We start from the raw sequence: 22164 nt of genomic DNA, 5'->3' as shown, positions 1-22164 counted from the left end.
TGGGTTTAATCCCAAAACCAGAAGACAACTTAGTTACATCCTCTAAAATTCAACTAGGTTTTCGTCACACTATTTCGGTGTCTCCCATATAATTGTTCCTACGCCGTCGGCTCCACCTTCACCTTGGTCTCAACAGAAACTGCTCATTCATCCTTCCCAGTAAGTCTTTCAATTCATTGTTTTCCTTATCACTCAGTGCTTTGTTTCCATCCTTCTCCACTTTCTTTTCTCCTAATTTTTCCATGTCAGATTCTACCTAGATTTCATCTTTTTAAATGTTTCAATGGGTTTATGCTTGTTGGTGTATTGTGTTTTTTTTTTTTTTTTCTTTCAGAAAGTTGTAAAATTCCAATGGGTAAAACGCTTCCTGTTCATTTTTTTTTTCATTCATTGATTGTTTGCTGCACCACAAAAAATTGCACCTATCAATAAATCGAACACTTTTTGAATCCCTCTTTAACGTTGATTTTTTCCTTATTGGTGTTTTTATTTATTTATGTGTTTTAGGGTTTGGGGTTTCTCCTTCTGCTTTATGTGTTTTCCTTCCAGTTTTGTTGCCGTTCTTTGTTCTTAGCTCTTGTATTCGGTGCCCGTTTCGCTGATCTTTTACTCCTTATGTTGAATGCTTTATTTTTATTATTATAATACTATCATTATTCTTCGTTCTAAAGAATAAATACATGTGTCTTCGTTTTCCCTAATGAGCTTTGGATTGTTACAAGAACAGTTTGCATTCTATAAGTTCTCCCTCTTTATACAAAACCCTTTTTCTTATGTTTAGTATTAGTTTTTTAATTGAAAGCTTTCCTTTAGTCCTTTTGTGTGTACTCATGCTTTTTTTCCTGCAAAAATTTGGAACAGGGAGTACTATCTTGGATTCATCAATATGTTTGGTTCATCAGGTATGGCAGAGGAAGCTGGTATGTTCAAGGTTCATCAAACAATTGGCAGTGTATTGTGTTGCAAGTGTGGGATTCCTATGCAACCAAATGCTGCTAATATGTGTGTGAAGTGTTTGCGGTCTGAAGTTGATATTACAGAAGGATTACTGAAGCGCCTCGTGCTGGTGCATTGCCCTGAGTGTGAAAGTTACTTGCAGCCACCAAGAAGTTGGGTCAAACTGCAGCTAGAATCGAAGGAGTTGCTGACTTTTTGCTTAAAAAAACTGCAGAAGAATTTGAATTCGAATAAAGTGAGGTTGGTTCATGCTGAGTTTATTTGGACTGAGCCCCATTCCAAGAGGGTAAAAGTCAGGGTTAAGGTTCAGAAGGAGGTTCTGAATGGAGCGATACTTGAACAGTCTTATCCTGTGGAGTATGTTCAACAAGAACATATGTGTGATTCTTGTACCAGGGTCCAGGCTAATCCTGACCAGTGGGTTGCTGCTGTGCAACTCAGGCAACATGTTTCTCACAGGCGTACTTTCTTTTATTTGGAGCAGCTGATTCTGAAGCATGGTGCTGCTGCCAGTGCTATAAGAATCAAGCAGATGGAACAAGGTATCGATTTCTTTTTCTCTAATAGGAGTCATGGAGTCAAATTTGTGGAGTTTATAGGGAAAGTTGCTCCTGTAAAGAGCCGTCATGATAAGCAGCTTGTTTCTCATGATCCAAAGAGCAATAACTACAACTACAAATATACATTTTCTGTTGAACTCAGCCCTATTTGCCGTGAGGATTTAATCTGTCTGCCTCCTAAAGTTGCTGTTAGTTTGGGAAATATTGGTCCTATTGTGATTTGCACCAAGGTTACTAACAGCATTGCTTTGCTTGATCCATTTACCTTGAGGCACTGTTTCTTAGATGCTGATCAGTACTGGAGGACATCCTTCAAGTCGTTACTTACAAGCAGACAATTGGTGGAATATATAGTGCTAGATGTGGAGGTTGTTTCATCTGAGGTTACTATTGGTGGCACAAAATATCGTTTAGCAGATGCTCAAGTAGCCCGTGTGTCAGATTTTGGAAAGAATGACACTATATTTAATGTCAAGACTCATCTGGGCCATCTTTTAAATCCTGGTGATTACGCTCTTGGTTATGATCTGTATGGGGCCAATAGTAATGACATGGAGTTGGACAAGTACAGAGGACTTGTCCTTCCTGAAGCAGTTTTAATAAAGAAGAGTTATGAAGAGAAGCGCCAAAAGAAACGTGGGAAGCCTCGTGCATGGAAGCTTAAATCGCTTGAAATGGAGGTTGATGATAAGGCTAGAGTTGATCAAGACAAAATGGTCTCAGAATATGAACAATTCTTGAAGGATTTGGAAGAAAACCCTGATATGAGGTTCAACATATCATTGTACCGAAATGCAGAGTACCAGCCATCAGAGATGGCATCAGTTACTGATGGTGATGAGCTACCTTCTGTTCCATTGGAGGAGTTGCTAGCTGATCTTGATCTGAGTGAGGATGAAGATGGGGAGGATAACATGATGGAATGAACAAATCTTCTTCTATCTTGATTTATTATTTTATGGTATCTTGGTTTTGTTCATGACAAAGTTTTTTCCCCTCTCCCATTTATGTTGTATTAAGTTTCAATCTCTGTTGATGGTTTGTTTACTGAAAGAACAATTAGATGGTAATTTTGCAGGCAGTACTAAGAATATAAATATCTTGTGTCAAAATTCTTTTATTATTCTTGGATGTTAAGGCTGTTGCACTCGTGTCAACATTATTTAATTTCTTGCGCCTTTGGTTGCCTGATTATGGCAAGAAACAGTGTAATTGTCATTTGTCAGATGTGGACAGAAGTTAATATCTTATCATAATTTTATTTTATTTTTCAATCAGCTTGTCTGAAATATGTCTGGCTTCTTTTTCTATCGAACTTTTCCCGGAATTTTAAGTTAGTCAGGAGATTTTCTCTTGATACAAGTGAGGTTTAATACATTTATTTATTCGCCCCTCCCCTTTTTATCAATGTTCTTTTAGGTTCCGTTTGATTTGTAAAATCCATGGTGCTGATAAATGTTGAGACAAAGATTATTGTTATATGTTTGATTTAGAAAAAAATCATGGGATAAGACAAGTAAGAGAAAGATAGGACAAAAGTCTTTTTTTTTTTTTGTTATTTGTTACCCTATAATCTATAGGATAAATTTTTGTACAAAACTATTCACTATTATTATCATAGTTGTGGTACCAACACTTACTTTAACTACCACTATTATCATTTCTTGTCACTATTGTTATCACTCATTGTTATTGTTACCTAACTTCATCTTGTCTTTATTACTATCATCATTGTCATTATTATTATTATGATTGTTATCATTATTATAGTCTTTCTTTAAGATAATAATAATGATAATAGTAATTCATCATATATTACAAAGAGGATATAATCCATTGAATTTAGCTCCATTTGCCATGAGGATTTAATATCCATTTTGTACTTTAATTTACCAATCACACATAAGTATGGGTAATACTTATATGTGATTGGTAAATCAAAAAACTAAATGGATATTATTGTTAACAAATGATGTGTACCTGGGATGCATATAGCCCTTCGGATGAGATTGTAGAATGAATGACAACATATTGCATGTTAGTGAGAGTGCAAACAATGTCAAACATCAATTTTGCCCGATCTTTGCATCTCACACTAACCACTAAGTAACATTTTTCTACAATACGTTCTATTCTGATTTTAGGCTTAAAATAAGGAGAACAATCAACATCTATTGTTGTTGTTACTCCAACACTTTCATAGTCTCTATTAGCAAACAACATTTGGCAAAGCCTCTGATCTATGTGAGTGAAAGTCATTGAGAAACAGGTCCTGCTTATCAAAAAAAAATTGAGAAACAGGTCCTAGAGATCAAGTGAGGAAGTTCCTAGTGAGTTTAGAAATTCTTTCCTAGTTTGGAACTGCATTTGACACTCATATGAGACAAGGGTGCAGGTGCGTGTCATATCTGATTTTGATTCTTTTGAATATTGTGTGAACTAAGGGTGCAGGTCATATCTGATTTTGATTCTTTTGAATATGGTGTGAACCAAGTATTTGCTTTAAACTACTAATGATGTTTTTTCAAAGAACAAAATAAGAATTGGCGCTCATGTATTGTTACATCCCTAATACATAAAACTTATTTTAAATAAAATGCTCCATTTAAGTAGCTCTTAAATTTATTATGCTATTTCAATTTAGACTGATATATCAACACCTATTATTTCTCTCTATCTCTCGTTTAATACATAACAACACCTATTACACCTGCACTTCTCTCTCTGGATGCCATGTAGATATTTGGTGACCGTGAATAATTCTTCAATTTATTACATCAACAATTTTAATTGGTTCAGTTTTACATATATTAATATTACCATAAACATATATCAGATATAAAGGAGAAAGATGAATACCTTTTCAATGAAGTCAATTGTTTTGCTATCCGTTATCTTCTTTCCTTGTTGATCTGTGACATAAAATATTGTTTGTTCCATTAGGTAAACATGTTAAGCACTTGTTTGAATATGGAATATGTAGGGACATAACAGAATGGTTTGCTAAAAATTCATCTAAATTTTATGTACAAGACAATGTTTTTGTAAATATGTCCATAAGAACTATAGTGTGCTAGTTGTTTTCTATCCAAGTACTTTACTAAATGAACTTTCCTTATGCCTCATGGACATATTGATACATACATAGTCAAGAGAAAACTAGAAAGAATAAAGAATAAAGAGCATCTTGGTAGCAACCATTGTTCTTAATAATTACCAGCTTTTAATTAGGTTAATAATAAGAAGCAAGATTTGTGTAGTCAATGTATTATCGATTCAAGTTTCAATCACGAACATACCATCCACAAACCATCCACCATCAGAAGATATGTAACCTTTCGTAATTATGAAGTCAAGGTGTGTCAAGATTTGCACCACGTCCTACAGAATTCCAGCTTTGAAGTTATGTAAACTTTGATGTTTTCAGTTGTTGTATCTATTTTGGCATGTATTATTAATAATGATCACGTCATTTCTTTTCCCTCGTTTTTCATATTTGAGTTAACTTGAGTTGCAAGTTTCTCTCAAATTCTCTCTTATCTTTTTCTCTCTCTCTATATCTCTCTCTCTCTTTCTCTCTCTCTCTCTCTCACACACACACCAACACACACACACACAAAATTTCTCTCTTCTCCATTGGAATTAGTTGAAGCAACATGATTACAAGGCAAGCTAATCCATCAATCGATCTAGGAAAAAGGAACATACATCAACATTCAATCCTTCATCACCCTAAATTCCTCCCCATTCTCAAGAAACCCAAATCTCAATTTCAACATGCAGACAATTTAAACTCAACCATGAATTTCAATGGTTCTCAACCAAGGTTAAGCTTTTTTTAGAAAAATAAATAATCAAACAACTCATATGACAACTGAATCCAACTTCGCTTACCTCAATTCTGCACTTCTGAAGAGAGGAGAGGAAGGAGAAGAGAGAAAATGAAAGAAAAGAACTCTATGCTCCAAGGAAGCTTTGCACCAAACCCACTCTAATTCTTGGCCTCAAGTGCTCTAACTATTCCCAACAACAAAAACCACAATTGTAATGTTCCTAGGAATCTAAGGGGATAAGAAGAAAACTTAGAAAAAATGTAGTTTGTCCACCACCACCAACATACTAGAACCCATTCCCCCTTCAAAGTTCAATGTTACACAAAATCTTTTTCAATTGATATTGCTTGGAACTTAGTCCCCGCTAACAACGCCAGAAACTTGTTACGTGTAAAATACACTTACGACAAGCGTACCTCACTATGGTAGTAACAATCGATAGAGTCCAGATATCAAACCCAAAAGACTAGGTTCAAGTAATTACTAACTTAATTGTGGTTTCCAGTAGTTTGAATAGAAATTTGATTTGAATAAAGATGAAAATTAAAGTAGAAAATAAAAAGATTGAAATTCAAAGAATAAAAACCTTAGGGTTGTGACTTATTGTCCTCAATTTTCCCTAAAGATAAAATTCATGAATGAATAAATAATATTACCAATTGTACTTCTAAAATTGTTGACAATCCTATGTTTCTAGGAAGCCAAAAGTCTTTATTTTAAGAAAAACCCAAATTGATCGTAAGTGATTTATTCTAAAAACAAAGTATAAGCACACAAAAGTGAATCAATAAATTAATTCAATTTAAAATTAACAAAACAACTTGATCATGCTAATTTTTAAATAATTAAATTATTTTAAGGTCTCGTTAAGTAAAAGAGTTTGATTATACAACTCTCACTTAACTAAGATAAGAATTAGAAACATTAAAATAATATGACAATTTAAAAGAAACAATTCATGAATTCATCATTGGAGGTTCACGAGAAACAATTACATCACAAACCTAGAAAAAGGGAAAGGGAGAAAATGTAAAATTAAAACTATATGCTAAATAAATATTAGATCATTACAATGTGCTATGGAAATCCCTATATAGGAAAAAATTAGGGCGAACTCATGAAGTATGGCCGTTCATATCAAAGAGCACAACCATGCTTAATATCCTAGGCTTGGGCATGCTTTAGGGAGCTCAAGCGTGCTTGGTATTTTGAAGGAAACACAATTGTGCATATTGGTAAGCACGACCAAGCATAGTACCTTGGTCATGAATAACGATGTTCTTCTCTTGAAGCATGGTTGTGCATAAGTCAAGCACAACTGTGCATATCTTCAACCTCCCATAATTATTTTCTTTTATCCCTTAATTGCCTTAATTTCTTTCTTTTTTAAATTTTCTATGTTTGTTGCATAATTAATAAAAGAAGTAAAGTATTACCAGAGATTTAACATTAACTTTAGGCAAAACAATAATGAATATCAGGTTATTACGCCACATTTTGAGGGCTTAACTATACCCTTCAAATGTCATACCTTAAGGACCTTCAATCATTTTTTTCATCATAAATAAATGCTACAGTTTGATCCATAATGTCTTGTTAAATTACCTAGAATTCTTTTTTTTTTTTTTTTAATAATATTGACAAAGTCCCAAATATATATTATTAAATAAACATGGTAGTATCAAACATCTCTTACCAATATGACTTTTAACTGAAAAGAAGCAATTATGTGTGAAATGGTTAGGAGGAAGGGTATTTTATGAAAAAAGAATGCATACAATATGTCTAATACAATATAGGCCATAGCATCAATGTTTTTAAAAAGAGTAAAGTGTATTTGGATGAAAAATTTAAATTGAGTAACTTTTTCTTTTTTTAAGAATTTCAAATGCCTAGATGTGAAATATCTTGTTTTGATTGTTAAATAAAGGCTATAATTTGATCCATAATGTCTTATTAAATTATTTCCAATTCTTTTTTTTAATAATATTGACAAAGTTGCAAATATATAATATTAAATAAACATGGTAGTATCAGACATCTCTTACCGATATGATTTTTAATCAGAAAGAAGCAATTGTGTGTGAAATGGTTGGTAGGAAGGGTATTTTATAGGAAGAGAACGCATACAATATGCAAAATATGATATAGGTCATAGCGTCAATTTTTTGTTTAAAGTAGACTATATTTGGATGAAAATTTAAATGGGATAATAAATTTTTTTTGAAGAATTTCAAATGCCTTGAGGTAAAATATCTAGTTTGAATTTAGATTTTTCAAAGAATTTGAAATGATTTTTAAAAATAGTAAGATTTTAAATTCTTCTAAAAAAGTAAATATTTGAAACTCTTCCAAAAAAGTAAGAATTTTAAATTTTTGATATTTTTTTTTCCTTATCTCACCTACATATATACCTTTTATCTCTCTTTTATCCCTTTATATTTCATTTTGTTTTTTTCATATGTGGTACTATATTTTCTCTCTCCTTTCTCCCCTCTCCCTCTCCCTCTTTCCTTTTTTTTTCCTGTTTCGATTTCTTATCTTAATTATTGAGTATTCAAAAATATCAATAATTTAAACCACTAGGTTTAATCTAGAGGTTGGGTGGGAGAGAAATTGGGATAATTAGAAGTATGAGAATCTATATTTAATCTTTATTATGACTATTTTTATAATATTTTCTATCTTTATAAAAAAAATATCAATAATTTTTCACTTTTAAATATTTTAATTATTAAATATTAACTAATATTAATTTTGAAAATTATTAAATATTTAAATTTAATTAATATTTATTTTTATAAAATTTAATCTTAAAATATCAATGTATAGTCAATTTTAATTAAAAATCAAATTATTATAAAATTTAAAAATTTAAATTAATTTATCTAAATAAAATATTTTAAATTTATTTAATTTAAAAGGTGATAGAAATTGAAATAAAAATAATTCAAATTCTAAAAATTTGTAAAATTTCTCAATAAAAAAAATTCTCAAGTTGACGATATGACCCGTGCTGTCCATTTTTTTATATATAAATAATTAAATATAATATCATAAGTTATACCGTTAAAAGAATAATAAAAAATATATATAAAAAAAATACTGACGTTATGGCTATGACGTCAAATTGAAAAAACCCTGAGTCATAACTTTAATTTTAAAAATATACTAATGTATGGCCCATAGCATCAAATTAGAAAATAAAAATGAAAACACTATAGAACGTAGGGTCAATTGTTTTTTTTTTTTTTAAATAAAGTCACTGTTGAAAAAACAATTTAAATTTTTAAAATATTATTTAAATTTTAAAAGAAAATTTTTATAATATTGTTTAGAATCAAAATATATCATTTATTTTAGAATTTTTTTTTAAGATTAGGATATTATGTTACTAAATAGAGACTCTTAAGATAAAAATAATTATTTAGTTTAAAGAGAATATCACTACCTTAAATAAGAGAGAAGATGATATGAAAGAAGATTTCCAAGTTTCATCAAAAGATTTGTGAGAAAATAATTTTCAAGTTTCACTTATAAAATTTTTAAAGAAAAATTTCTAATTTTTTTCATAAAATTTGTGAATGAGATGTTTTCAAGTTTTAATTATAAAATTTAAAAATTTATAATATATTTTAAAAGGAGAATTTTTAGATATATTTATAATATATTTTGATAAATAATAAGTATCTGCAAAATCATATTAAATAAATTTGTATAATTTTTTATATTTCTTTTTCTTTTTCTAAACAGTCATAATACCAATAAAAAAAATTCAAAATGATGAGACTATACATTATAACTTCACTTCTTAATATATATATATATATATATAGAGGAGAGTTCAAACGACATCGGTGTAACTTTTACTAAGTGTTATACCGCTTAATAACTTTATATTAAATATGAATTTTGAAAATCTAACCGTTAAATTGAAAGTTCATATCTCTTAGATCATATATGTCAAATTTTGTTAAAATTGAACAACAACTTGAAGGTAATCAAAATATTCATATTTTAGTATATTTTGAAATGTATATATTACGTCAATTTTGTTTTATGAGAATGAAGTATCAAATCATCTTAGATTAATATAAAATTTGACATATATGATCTAAGAGATATGAACTTTCAATTTAACGATTGGATTTTCAAAATTCACATTTAATATAAAGTTGTTAAGCGATGTAATACTTAATAAAAGTTATACCAATATCGTTTGAACCCTCCTCATATATATATATATATTAAGATTTATGTTCTCCACGTGGTCCCTACTTGGGAGACACAAGTGCCTCTAATGTCAAGTGTTTGATGCCAGAGGTTTCTACCTCGAGAGTCGAGTGCTTGACACTAATAAAGGTTGTCTCATTCTTATTATTAACTAATTTTCTTGGTTGACGATAGTTGCAGACTTGCAGTTTGCCGATAGTCTAAATAAGGTAGCGGTATTTTTTTTCTTTCTAAGTTTTTAGTTTAGAATTGAATAAAATTTATATTTAAAGAGTTTTGTTGTAAATAATTATAACAAATTATTATAGGGTTAGAAGACCAAATGTTGTGAAACTTCTAAATACTTTGTCATGGAATAACCTTATTTTATTGTTTTTTGTTTATTAAAAAATGAAAATAAATAATATTGGTAAATCTAGGATATTTTTAAATAAATTCAGTATGTCCATAATATTTTAATTCCCATTTTTTTATGCTTACAACAACCCCTTTTTTAACAAAAAAAAAAAAATTACATGAGAGGAGTAACACTATGTTAACTAGTATCATATCTCGTTGACTATCGTAAAGTGGGGAATTATTTCTAAACAATCTAGAAATTGTTTTAGAAACATACCACTTTGTTCAATGAACCTGACATTTGATTGAATTTTTCTGCTTGAATACACTCACTATTTTTTTTCCGAATAACTTAAACAACAGTTTATTTTTGTTAACGTGGGAAAACCATAAAAAAAAAAAAAAAAAAAACTAAACAAGACTAGAGTCGAGATCCAACAGAGCAAGGACACCTGCAGGTACTTAATTATTATAATAAACATAATAATGTGATTTTATGAATTTAAAAAAATTAGTTATAAAAATGAATTAAAAAATTAATAAAAGAAATCGATAAGATCAATTAGGCGAAAAAAATAATAAATATGGTAAAAAAAATTTAAAGCTTAAATATATTTTTAAATCCTGAAAATGATTAAGTTTTAATTTTGAAGCTTCTAAAGAATTTATTTGTTTTTCATTTCTATAAAATTTAGAACTAGGATTTTTAGTCTCTATTATGTAATCATTTGTTACTACTTATTTATTTATCTAGAAAAAATTATTTATTTTTTTATTAAAAATATTAAGTAACCACCAAAAATTGTTAGTGCAAATGGTTCGGCATTTGTGTTCCTTAACCAAGATTTAAAGTTTAATCTTTATCTTGAACATATAATCACAACTGAAAGTGTCACTTTATCCATAATATGAGTAGATTCAATTATAATAATAATAATAATAAAAAAGAGTCATAATAAGAAAAAATAAGTGATCATCTTAGAGTTTTTTTATTTTATTTTATATAATCATATTCATCAGGACCATAAACACACATTATTTATCTATCTTAAAATTATTGGTAGACATAAAAAAAAAATAGAGAGTTTAGAGAAATGAAAATCAAAATATTTTTTTTTGTTTTCTATAGAGACCAAACAAAATTTAATTATTTTACAACGACAATAAATATTTTACTAGGACCAAAAATAATATAAACAAATTTAGAAGGATGAAAAATAAAATAAAAATTACAAAGATTAAAATCAAAACCCAGGGACTAAAAACATTTAAATTTTATTTTAATCCGAGAATTGAGCATGGTTACCAAGCAGGTATACAACACTCACACATCTAACTCAAACAATTAAGTTAGATCTCCTTAATATAAATGTGGTAAAGTTACATGACTTCTGCTTATGTGACAAAACAATATTCTTTTACGAGTAGACACCATATTTGGTCCAATTTGAAAAATGTTATCATATTAATCTTTAAAATTAAGAAATTATCAAATAAGTCTCTAAATTTAACTACTTATTATTATTTTAGTCATTGAATTAATATGAAATCACTTTAGTCACTCATTTTTTTAATTTTGAATTAATATAATAATAAATTTACATTTTTAGAGACATTTTGAATAATTTTTTAATTTCATGAATTAATATAACAAACTCAATAAACTTATAAATTCAAAAAATAATTTAGATATTTATTCATTTCTTTTACTGGATAGTAGATTAGTAATAAAATAGTTTATTAGATAAAATTCAAATGATTCAATTTCAACAATCCATTTTAAGCAATACATTAATTACTAATATAAATTAATTTTTTTAAGTTTAATATATTTGCATATATGTCTTTGATTTGTTTAAAATCTTTAATTTAGTCTCTAATATTTAAAAAAATGTAAATATTATTTTTGTTAAATTACGCTTTTTATCTTCTAATTTTGTTAATTTACAACTTTGATCTTTTATTTAAAAATATAGATGTACCGGAGAGACCGTATCGGTCACGTGGGCCAACACGTGCCATTTCGTCAGACACCCATGCATAGCCACGTACAAGCATCACCATCAACGTCGGCTCGGCATGAGGCCGAGAACCGACATCAGTCTGGTTAATGCAAATATGGACCATCATCACTCATCGATTCGGCTCGGTCAGGTACCGTTCCGACACAGAACATACCGGAAGTATACAGGCTGCCGTATACGGACTAGACGGCTCGGTCATTTGCCGTTCCGACTAGTATTCATTAGCCGGCTCGGCCTCTTGCCGAAGGGTTAAGCAAGTCATAACAAGTAATCACAATCAAGAAAGGTAAGTACATGATTAAAGCCTAAACGACCAATTAGTACCGTATTACCTAATTTGGTAAATATCTGAGAGGGCCCATCACGCTCAGGCCCATGTCAGATGCTATAAATAGGTCACACGTAACAAGGTATGTCACTGTTCATTCATTACCCTAGAAAATCGTGCCCACACTGACTTAAGCATCGGAGTATCTTTTGCAGGTACCTCCCCCTCCGAAGAATCCACCTAAAGCTCTCGTTCGGTCCTCATATTCCCCTGAAGATTACGAGTGTACCCTCAGGCAGGTACAATAGACATTCAATCCCTCTAATTTTTAAATTATAGAATTTTTTTGTCTTTTCACTATATTGATATCTATTAATTGTTAATTTTTAACATTTATCATATTTAAATGATGTAATATTTTTAGTTGTATGATATTTTGAGAAAAAAATGTAAATTAGATTTATTAATAAATTAAATATTAATTATTCGTTAAAATATATAAAAATAAAAGTTTTTTATGTTATTTTTTAATTTTTATCTCAACATATAACATTACTAAATATCATCTCACTAATCATTAAAGTCGATTTCACGGTGGGGATTTAGGATAACATGCACAGAATCCTAAGTTTGAAGCCTAATGTCACTATTGTAATTTAGGTAGATAAAAGAATATGATGTTAGTTAAGTAGCAATAAATCACTGATTAAGATCAAAATTTAATGATTAATAAATATAAAATTGATAGTAAGATAAAAAAAATTGTTTAGTTAAAAAAATGAAAATTAAATGACTCTATTTCAAAATAGACGAATTAAAATTTTAAATCAAAAAAATAAAAAGACAAAATATAATTTAATTGATTTATTTTACAATTTTTGTAATTGATCCTTTAAATTAATAAAATTAGACAGAGAAAAAAAGGAATTTAAGGTGATTTCAAACCTCTGTAAATTCTCTTTAGGGAATTACTTGAAAATTTTAGTAGATAGAAACCTAATCACAACTTTTTAAAGCTTAATAACAAAAGTAAAAATTCTTAAAATTTTAGTAACTAATGTATTGATTTTTTTTTAACATAATCCAACCATGAGTATTGTTTGGGCATTCACACTTTTGCGATACAGCTAATATTTAACGAAAATGATTGCAACACATGTCACAATCAGTATTATTGTAGTATTAGGCTGACGTTTGCACCACAACGTCATCCAATCGTATTATCCTATCTCCTTTAAAATAGTCATTTGCTATATTTTTCGACAAATAAATCAAAATAGCGTCTGAAATCTTAAAATATTTTTATTTTCAATAAATTTATTTTAAAATAATTATTTAATTAAATATTTTATTGTTTAAATTAGTTTTTTAAGGATTTGGAATAAGTTTTAACGCATAATTTCGAAGGATCTAAAATTTTTCTTTAAAATATGAGCAATGATATTTTGACAGAAACCATGTCTGAATTAATTATGATTAATATTTATAATTTTTTAATTATAAAATATAAATTTTAGTTAAAAAGAAAAAAAGCTTTTTTTTTTAGGTTCGTTCCTGGAGTATCCACCGCCGACAGCAGTGACTAATCTCCTCGCTACGTTGGAGGCACCTCAAAGGGTGGGATAGCTGGCCCCAAGATTTAACTTGCTTAAGCGTAGATCAACCCCTACCGCTGAACCACACGCTTGGGGTTGAAAAAAAGCTTTTTAATTAGTCAAAAGATCATTCGAAATATAAGTACGAAGAATATAGCATTTTTCTTAAAATATACTATATTATAATAAAGAGCATTGCTACACTTCCTAAAATAAAGGCCGAAAATATTTTGAATGATTAAAAAATTATTATTTTTTAATAAATTTATTATAAAATAATTATTTTATAATGAATTTATTAAAAAATAATTTTTTAATTATTCCGATAATTTTTCAGCCTTTCGAAGGATACAACATTTCCCTATAGTAAATAGAATTATCAAAATGAACCAACTGTGGATAACAAGTCTTTGTCTTCAACAACCCCGAGCGGATAGTTCAGTTAAAGGGATTGATCTACCTTTAAATAAGGTCAGGGTTTTGAATCTTATTTTGTGTATGCAGTTACATTAAATCTTGGGGCCAATTATCCTACCTTAAATCTTGAGGTCAGCTATTCCACATTTTGAGGTGCTTCCAACATAACGAGGAGATTAATCACCGCCTATTGACGTTAGATACTCTAAGAACGAAAAAAAAAAAAAAAAAAGTCTTTGTCATCAACGACTAACCATTCAATAGACATTTACACCTGCCACATGTACGATACACTAGCGGATATATTTAATTATTTCAAATAATAGACTAGGCCTTCCCCGCTTTTTCTTTTTCTTTTAGTACATTGTCGTCTTGTTTTGATAGATTCCCCTCCTTCAACAACTTTAATAATATCTTCCTATTAATGCGATTTAGTAATTGAAACTTCCATAACAAATAAAAAAATTGATATAAGATTCATTAAGAGTACATATTTTAATACTAATAAATTAGAACATTTTTATAAAGAAGTATTTTTAAGATAAGAAAGATAATATTACATGATATTATAAGACAATTAATTATGATGTATAATTTCTTAGATAGAACATTTCATTTATATAAGATAAATGTATTAAATATATCATTTATTATGCTTATAATTATATTTTTTTTGTTTATGATATTCCTCACCTAATTGAAGAAATAAAAAAATAGCATTTAAACTTCAAAAATGAATAAAGATTTATTTTTTGTCAGAGAAAAAATAAATAAATATCTTGAAGTGTGTAAAGTTACAGATAAATTTATTTCAAACTAATACATACAATTTTTTTGTATTTTATACCTTAAATGTGATAAGTAATTTTTTTGATCATAAAAAATGATAATTTGATGAAATGCATTTAATGGATCAATGAACATCTTATTCTATAAGGAAGAAAGATAAAACAACAAGTCTACGAGATGAAACTTAAGAATTTGCAACGGTCATCTTCATCAATTAACTATATAAAGGAGCTTGAAGTCTCAAAAAGTGAGAATAATGATTGTAAAAATTCATTTTCATTCTTTTTGTGTAAAGCTATGCATTTAATTGTTGTACCATTTTTTGTGAACAAGACGAAACAATTGTTATTACCCAGCTTTAACCTTTTGTTTCGACTTGAAGCCTAAAGAGACTTTGTGCAAAAGAATATTTAGTTGTTGAAGCATGTAGAGACTTCATTGTTCAAAGAATATTTGGGTAGTTGCTTGAAGAGAATATTCAAACAATTCTTAAGTTGAGTCAAAAGTAGCTTATGAAAGAATACTTATATTTTCGCAAAGATAGTAAAACTTAATCAAGAACTGGATGTAGTCTCGATGGTCGAGACAAACCAACATAAAAATACTTTGTCCTTTTTTATTATCTCTTCCTATGCTTTTCTTAGGGCTAACTTTATTACTTTACTGGTTTGAAAAAGTTGAGGTATAAAACATTCATTTGAACATTTAAAATCGTTAGTCATAATAAATAATGATCGTTAGAAAAGGTTTTGTATGCTTTGTCTGAATAGCTTTGTCTTATAAACACTACTTCGTCTTACTCAGTTAGAGACAACAATTTTATAATGTGGTTTCTTACTAAAAAATGTAGTGTTTTTTATTATTAAAATTTTATAAAACATAAGGGATCATCTTTTGACTTAATATTACTTAACATGTTATATCTCTTATATGATAATTATATGATCTAATTAACATACCTCATATGGTCGCATATTCATCTATTAGTTGAAATTAACTAGATATTATGCATGTAAAACTATGTTTTTCAAAAATGTGTTTATCATCATCTAAAGGGGAAAATTGTTAGATTAATTAAAGGACGATCTTAAGACTCTTAAGAATACATGTTTGAATGTTAACAAACTAGAATATATATATATATATATATATATATATAAAGAAGTGTTTTTAGGATCATATTAAAAAAGATGATAATATATAAAAGATGATTGGTTATGATGACACATAATCTCTTAAATGGAACATTTTGTCTATCTAAGACGAATGCATTGAACATATCATTTATTATGTTTGATAATTTTTTTTTTATGTCTATGTTATTCCTTAACTAATCATAAGAATAAAAGTTTCTTGGGTACTGGAACTTCAAAAGGAAACAAAGATTTATTTTTCGTCAGAGAAAAGAAAAACAAATATTTTGAAGTGTATAAAGTCATAGATAAAGTCATTTTTAATTGATACACGCAATAATTCCTTTTGTTTTGTATCTTAACCACTTCGATCGATCATATAAAAAATGAGAATTTGGTGAAACATATTTAATACACTAATGAACGTCTTATTCTTCAAGGAAAAAAGATGAAAAAAGAGAAAGCAAGCCTACAAGTGAAGTAGGGATGACAACAAGATAAGGAGAATACAAGTTTCAATATCTCCATCCCTATTCTTGTACCCTATACCCATTCTTGTCCCTATCCTTGCTCACGTTGGACATCAGGTATACCCGTATTTATCTCGTACCCACTCAAAAAAATTAAATATTTTTTGAAAAAAATATAAAACAAAATTTCAACATAAAATAATAATTACAAAATTATATTAATTAAATTTTATTTAAAATAAATTTAAAATATAATAAAATAAAAATTATATAAAATATCAATTAAATTCTAAACAAAAATAAATTGAATTTTTAAAAGTTTAAAACAAATACAAATATGAGATGAGAAGAAATATACATATCTTTCCCATGTCTAATTTATCTAATTCAATAAATTGGATATTATCATATTCATGCTTACATGCTTATACTCAATCAAACCGACTATTTCTCAAAATGTCAAAACGGATTAGATATTATCGCAAAATTCTATTTCAAGTTCCATCATGAAAACAACCACTCGACTAATTAACTAAATATTGTAGAGAGACAAGAATGAATGAGTTAATCGGCCGCGTGACAAAAAACATTGTGTTAAATTATCTTTCTTACTCGGTATAACGAGAAATTATTACTAACACGAGAACTGTTAAAGTGTTTATCATTTCAACCCATCACTACATAATATATAATACTTTTTTTTTTCTTGTATTAAAAGAAAAATACACCATAAAATAAAATAACTTCCATACTAACTTTTTAGTATACTATTAATTATCTCTTTTAATTTATATTTTTAGTTATGCTGTCTAAACATATCATTAAATCTAAAATAAATCTTAAAATAATTTTTCAAAATATAATAATATCTTTTGATAAAAAATAAAAATATTTTAAAAAGAATCTTAAAAAATTACATTTGTATATTTTTTAAAAATAATTTTTTTAAGTGAATTGTTTAAAATACAAAATGTAACTTTTAAGTTATAAAAATTTAGAAAAATTATATAATTATTAATATAAAATACTTTTTCAAGAGAGTCTAAAACAGAAGCTTGAACGACCCGTTATGCTTAAACACATACACTTCTAGAATGGCTCGTTGTTCGCCCGTTCCAATTTAAAAAATAACAGTGTATGAGTTTAAGCAGAATGAGCCATTCTGTTTCCAGAACGGCCCGTTCCACTTCCCAGAATCGCACAAACTGGCCACAAATAAAAAAAAAAAATTAAAACACAACTCAGAATTTGATTATCTGGGAACCAAATTCTGAGTTTGCACAATAATCCGTACTAGTTTCGTAAATAAATTTTAACATATGTATTTTTGTAATTTAAAAAAAAATATATTATATTTACGTAAAAAATTCGCTTGAATTGTCCAGGAGTTGGACTAGTCTACCTTTAATAATATTATATAAAAAGTGTTTGTTTTGTTGTTGTTGTTGTATTACTTTTAATAAAAAAAAAATTTTATAAAATATTTAACACTCCTTTCTCCTTGCTATAAAGTTTGGTGGAAAAAGAAGAGAAAGCACAACTCATGATAATCTTCTACGCAAGTGTTGAGTGATATACTGTGTACATAAGACGACAATGGAAGTGAAGGTGACGCTGATGCAACTGACCGTGTTAGTGCTGATGGCGTTAGCAGCAGCAGCAGCTGACCAAGCCCTGCCCGGCTGCCCCAAAAAATGCGGAAGCGTTTCAGTTCCGTATCCCTTTGGCATAGGCGTGTCATCGGTCAGCGGCGAAAAGTGCTTCTTGGAGGACGCATTGGAGCTCACGTGCCAAAATTCCACTTTACTCCATGGCGGTAGCGGCAACGTCGAAATCTTGAACATAGCACTCGGGGGCAAAATGGACATGCTCTTCAGCGTCTCCACGGTGTGCAGAAACGGAAGTGAAAGAGTACCAACAGAAGGTGAAGAAATTGGGTTGAGAAGTCCGGGTTTTGCTATTTCCAGCAAGGACAACACGTTCGTAAGCGTAGGGTGCGACACTTACGGCTACTTCAACAGTTACGTGAACGGAACCAAATCCTCGACGGGGTGCTTGACAACGTGCGGAAGCAAAGAGAGCATGAATAGCATGCAGCAGAGAGGTGGAAACTGCACGGGGATTGGGTGCTGCCACGTGGACATACCTCCGAAGATGCAGAACATTAGTTTTCAGACATTCAGCTTTAACAACTTCGAGTCCTCTTCCGACTTCAGCAACTGCAGCTACTCCTTTGTTGTCGAAAACGGCAACTACACTTTCTCGTTGGACCACCTAAACGGCCTGCCGTTTCGCAAGACATCCTTGGTCGTGGATTGGAGCGTTGGAAACGTGACGTGTAACGTTTCCAAGCGTAGTGTTGATTATGCATGTAAGAGGAATAGCGATTGCATGGGCTCCAACACTGGATATGGCTACCGTTGCGCATGTAAAGCGGGTTTTGAGGGAAACCCATACCTTCCAACTGGTTGCCAAGGTAATTAATTAAGTAATTATGCTCAACATTAAATTTAACTATAATTATTGTTGCTTGAAATACTTGAATGAATGATTAATTGCTTTACTTGAACCATTGAGCTTAAAAATTTGATAAAGAAATTACTTTCTCCTCCAAATTTTTTACTGTATTCTTGATAATTAAAAATCAATTGTGTTTGTCCGTGGTTTTCACTAACCAATTTTTTTTTAACAAAGTCTTCCTCCATTTTTTAATATAAGGATAAAAAATTCATGTTAACTACAAAGGTAAGTTAATATACTCTCTTTACTAGGGATGAGCAACAAGTGAGTTTGGTCGGGTTCAGGTGAAAATTTTTTAACCCGTTGTAAACTGACTTTGAAAAAATGTGACCCATATCCGACCGACTGAGCTTTCGATTTGAGGTAGTTCGAGTTGAAACAGATTCGAATTTGAGCGGATGGATATAATCGGGTTTGAATTTTTTTGTAAACCAAGTTATCTTAATGAAGATGAAGCTTAAAACGATAATTTTTTTATATTAAAATAGTGTATAAAAATAGAATGAAGGTGACAATAGATGGTGTAAGTAGATTCATAGATGAAACATTTACAAACTAAAGAAGCAAAAATAAAAGATAACAAAATTCATAGTTGTTACATGCAAAAGAAATTTAAATTAAGTTAGATTACAAAACCTATAAGAAACCACAGTCGCACAAGTTGTACTCAAAATAGAGATAAGAAGATGGAAAAGAAAGACAAAGAAAGAAACAAAAAGAAAATCCTAAAAATGGACTAGTGTGTTGAGAAGTCAAATGAGGAAGGAGAAGACAAAATAAATATCTAAGTTATGAGAAAAAAGAAAAAAATAAGTTATAAATTGATGACTATATTATACTTGAAATAAAAACTTTTAAGTTTGGACCATTGTTGTTTAGTTATACAAAAGTAATAAAAATATAAACTTATCTCATTTTCAGTTAGGTTCGGTTTTTAGCAGGTTTAAAAATTTAAAACCAAACCCGCCCAATATAACCGTATAAAATCAAAATTTTAACTCGATTTACCTATAAGACCCGCCCGAACCCACCCAAAAGCAATATTTTTTATTGAATTTTTCGGGTTTGGTTCAGATCTTGGTTTAATGCTCATCCCTACTCTTTACTCCGTAATACTAAATATTTTACACTTATGATTGGAAAGAATAGTAATATTACATAATTAGTCTTACTAATTTTTTTATTATATAATTTAAAATATGAAATTTTAATTTATAAATAAATATAATAACCTAAAATTAAAATAAATAAATTAAAGAAATCTCTAAAAACTCTTTCATAAAAAAAAAATCTAAATACACTTCTATTGAAGAGAAGCTTTTAAAGAGATATTCATATAGTGTTTATTTGTTGCGACCATGGTTATCTTACTTTTGCTATTTGATCAAATTATTATTTCTGTTACGCATTTGTAGATATTTTGGAATGTGCAACTGGGAGACACAATTGCACATGTGAACAAGATTGTGTTGAAACCTCTGGCTCATTCAAATGTGTCCCCCGCAAAGGAAAAAACAAGAATAGAACAAATAAAGGTGGACAGTGCGACAAAAATCAGCGAAATGATACTTCCAACAAAAACAATAAGCATAGAAAAAATAAATCTGCCAAGGCCGGCATTGGTAAGCATAAGCAAATAAGTATTTTGGTCTTTGGGTTAATTTTTTTTGTCACTTGGCTGTCGTTAGTATTTTCAATTTTAAAAATTATTTAGCCATTAAATAAATGCTCAATAGTTGAACTGCATTCATAATATTTTGAAAACAGGTTTTGGAGTAGGAGCGGGAGCAATTGTTCTATCTGTGGGGACTTCTGGGATATACTTGGATTACCAGAAAAGAAAAGCCTCCAAATTAAAGAAGATGTTTTTTCAGCAAAATGGTGGTATGATTCTAGATCAGCAGCAACCCCCTCCAGGAGAAGACTCGTCTCAATCTCCTACAATTTTCACTTCAGATGAACTTAAGAAAGCCACAAACAATTTTAATAAAAACTCAATCATCGGTAAAAGAGGTTTCGGTACAGCTTTCAAGGGAGTTCTATCAAATAACAAGACTGTTGCTATCAAAAAGTCTAGAAGAGTTCCTCAGAGCCGAGTTAAGCAATTCATTAATGAGGTCCTTTCCCTATCACAAATTAATCATAAGAATGTGGTCAAGTTCTTGGGTTGTTGTCTAGAGACGGATGTTCCTTTAATGATTTACGAATTTGTCAACAAGGGTACCTTTTTTGATTATCTACACAACAAATCTGAGGCAGATAATGTATCATGGGAAACCTATCTAAGGATAGCAACAGAGACGGCTGAAGCTCTATCTTATCTACACTCTAAAAAGAATTATAGACATACCTATCCAATCAAGACTTCCAACATACTCTTAGACGACACTTACACTGCCAAAGTGTCTGAAGTTGGAGCTTCAAGATTGGTTGCACTCGATCAAACTGATTTAGTCACAATTGTGCAGGGAACTGTTGGCTATTTAGACCCAGAGTACATGCAAACAAGCCAATTGACTAAAAAAAGTGACGTTTATAGCTTTGGGGTGGTTCTTGTAGAAATATTAACAGGAGAGAAACCTTTTTGTTTTGATAGGCCAGAGGAAAAACGAAGCCTTATAATGCACTTTCTGTCTTACTTGAGAGAGGGTCGTCTAGTTGAAGTTATTCAAATGGATATTTGGGATGATGGAAACAACGAGCTAGAGATCAAGGAGGTTGCTAATCTTGCTGCTAAGTGCTTGAAACTTAGAGGGAGGCAAAGGCCTAGCATGGAGTATGTGGCAATGGAGTTGAAACGAATACAACAAATGGGGAAAGACCCATTGACTAATGAAAGTGAAAATGTTGAGGAGACTTCGATGATTGAAGATGAGGGGATTTCGGAGATTGAAGATGAGTAATGCACACGAGATAATTTTGTGCAAGTTTACTTCAGTTATTTCGAAGTTCAATGTATTTCTAATTTTGTTTCATGTAATTGGCATGGATATAATTCGGACAAGGAATATGATAATTTCCAATAA

General features: G+C 29.7%; 2 protein-coding genes across 3 annotated transcripts; both read left to right on the top strand.

Moving 5' to 3' along the window:
* Positions 1 to 2791, top strand: NMD3 (nonsense-mediated mRNA decay NMD3 family protein). 2 transcript variants are annotated; one of them, XM_020372636.3, is made up of 2 exons: positions 1 to 159; positions 862 to 2791. In XM_020372636.3, the coding sequence occupies exon 2, from the start codon at positions 887 to 889 to the stop codon at positions 2441 to 2443; it is 1557 nt and encodes a 518-aa protein (XP_020228225.1). In that variant the 5' UTR covers positions 1 to 159; positions 862 to 886; the 3' UTR covers positions 2444 to 2791. The 2 variants fall into 2 exon arrangements, with proteins under 2 accessions (XP_020228225.1, XP_020228226.1); XM_020372637.3 differs by having other exon boundaries at positions 10 to 159; positions 903 to 2791.
* Positions 2792 to 18146: 15355 nt separating this feature from the next.
* Positions 18147 to 22164, top strand: LOC109808786 (wall-associated receptor kinase 5). The gene is made up of 3 exons (XM_020371925.3): positions 18147 to 19094; positions 20554 to 20760; positions 20906 to 22164. The coding sequence occupies exons 1-3, from the start codon at positions 18215 to 18217 to the stop codon at positions 22039 to 22041; spliced, it is 2223 nt and encodes a 740-aa protein (XP_020227514.1). The 5' UTR covers positions 18147 to 18214; the 3' UTR covers positions 22042 to 22164.

The sequence above is a fragment of the Cajanus cajan genome, chromosome 9, assembly GCF_000230855.2.
Source record: "Cajanus cajan strain Asha chromosome 9, NIPB_CcT2T_4, whole genome shotgun sequence".
Lineage (NCBI taxonomy): Eukaryota > Viridiplantae > Streptophyta > Magnoliopsida > Fabales > Fabaceae > Cajanus > Cajanus cajan.
This window is presented reverse-complemented; position numbering and strand designations above follow the sequence as displayed.

What these genes read in the sequence shown, in the direction of transcription:
- NMD3 (XM_020372636.3), top strand. Translation starts at nt 887, where the DNA reads ATGTTTGGTTCATCAGGTATGGCAGAGGAAGCTGGTATGTTCAAGGTT.
- LOC109808786 (XM_020371925.3), top strand. Translation starts at nt 18,215, where the DNA reads ATGGAAGTGAAGGTGACGCTGATGCAACTGACCGTGTTAGTGCTGATG. An exon ending in CCTTCCAACTGGTTGCCAAG is followed by an intron (nt 19,095 to 20,553) that starts GTAATTAATTAA and finishes ACGCATTTGTAG; the next exon opens with ATATTTTGGAATGTGCAACT. An exon ending in ATCTGCCAAGGCCGGCATTG is followed by an intron (nt 20,761 to 20,905) that starts GTAAGCATAAGC and finishes TTTTGAAAACAG; the next exon opens with GTTTTGGAGTAGGAGCGGGA.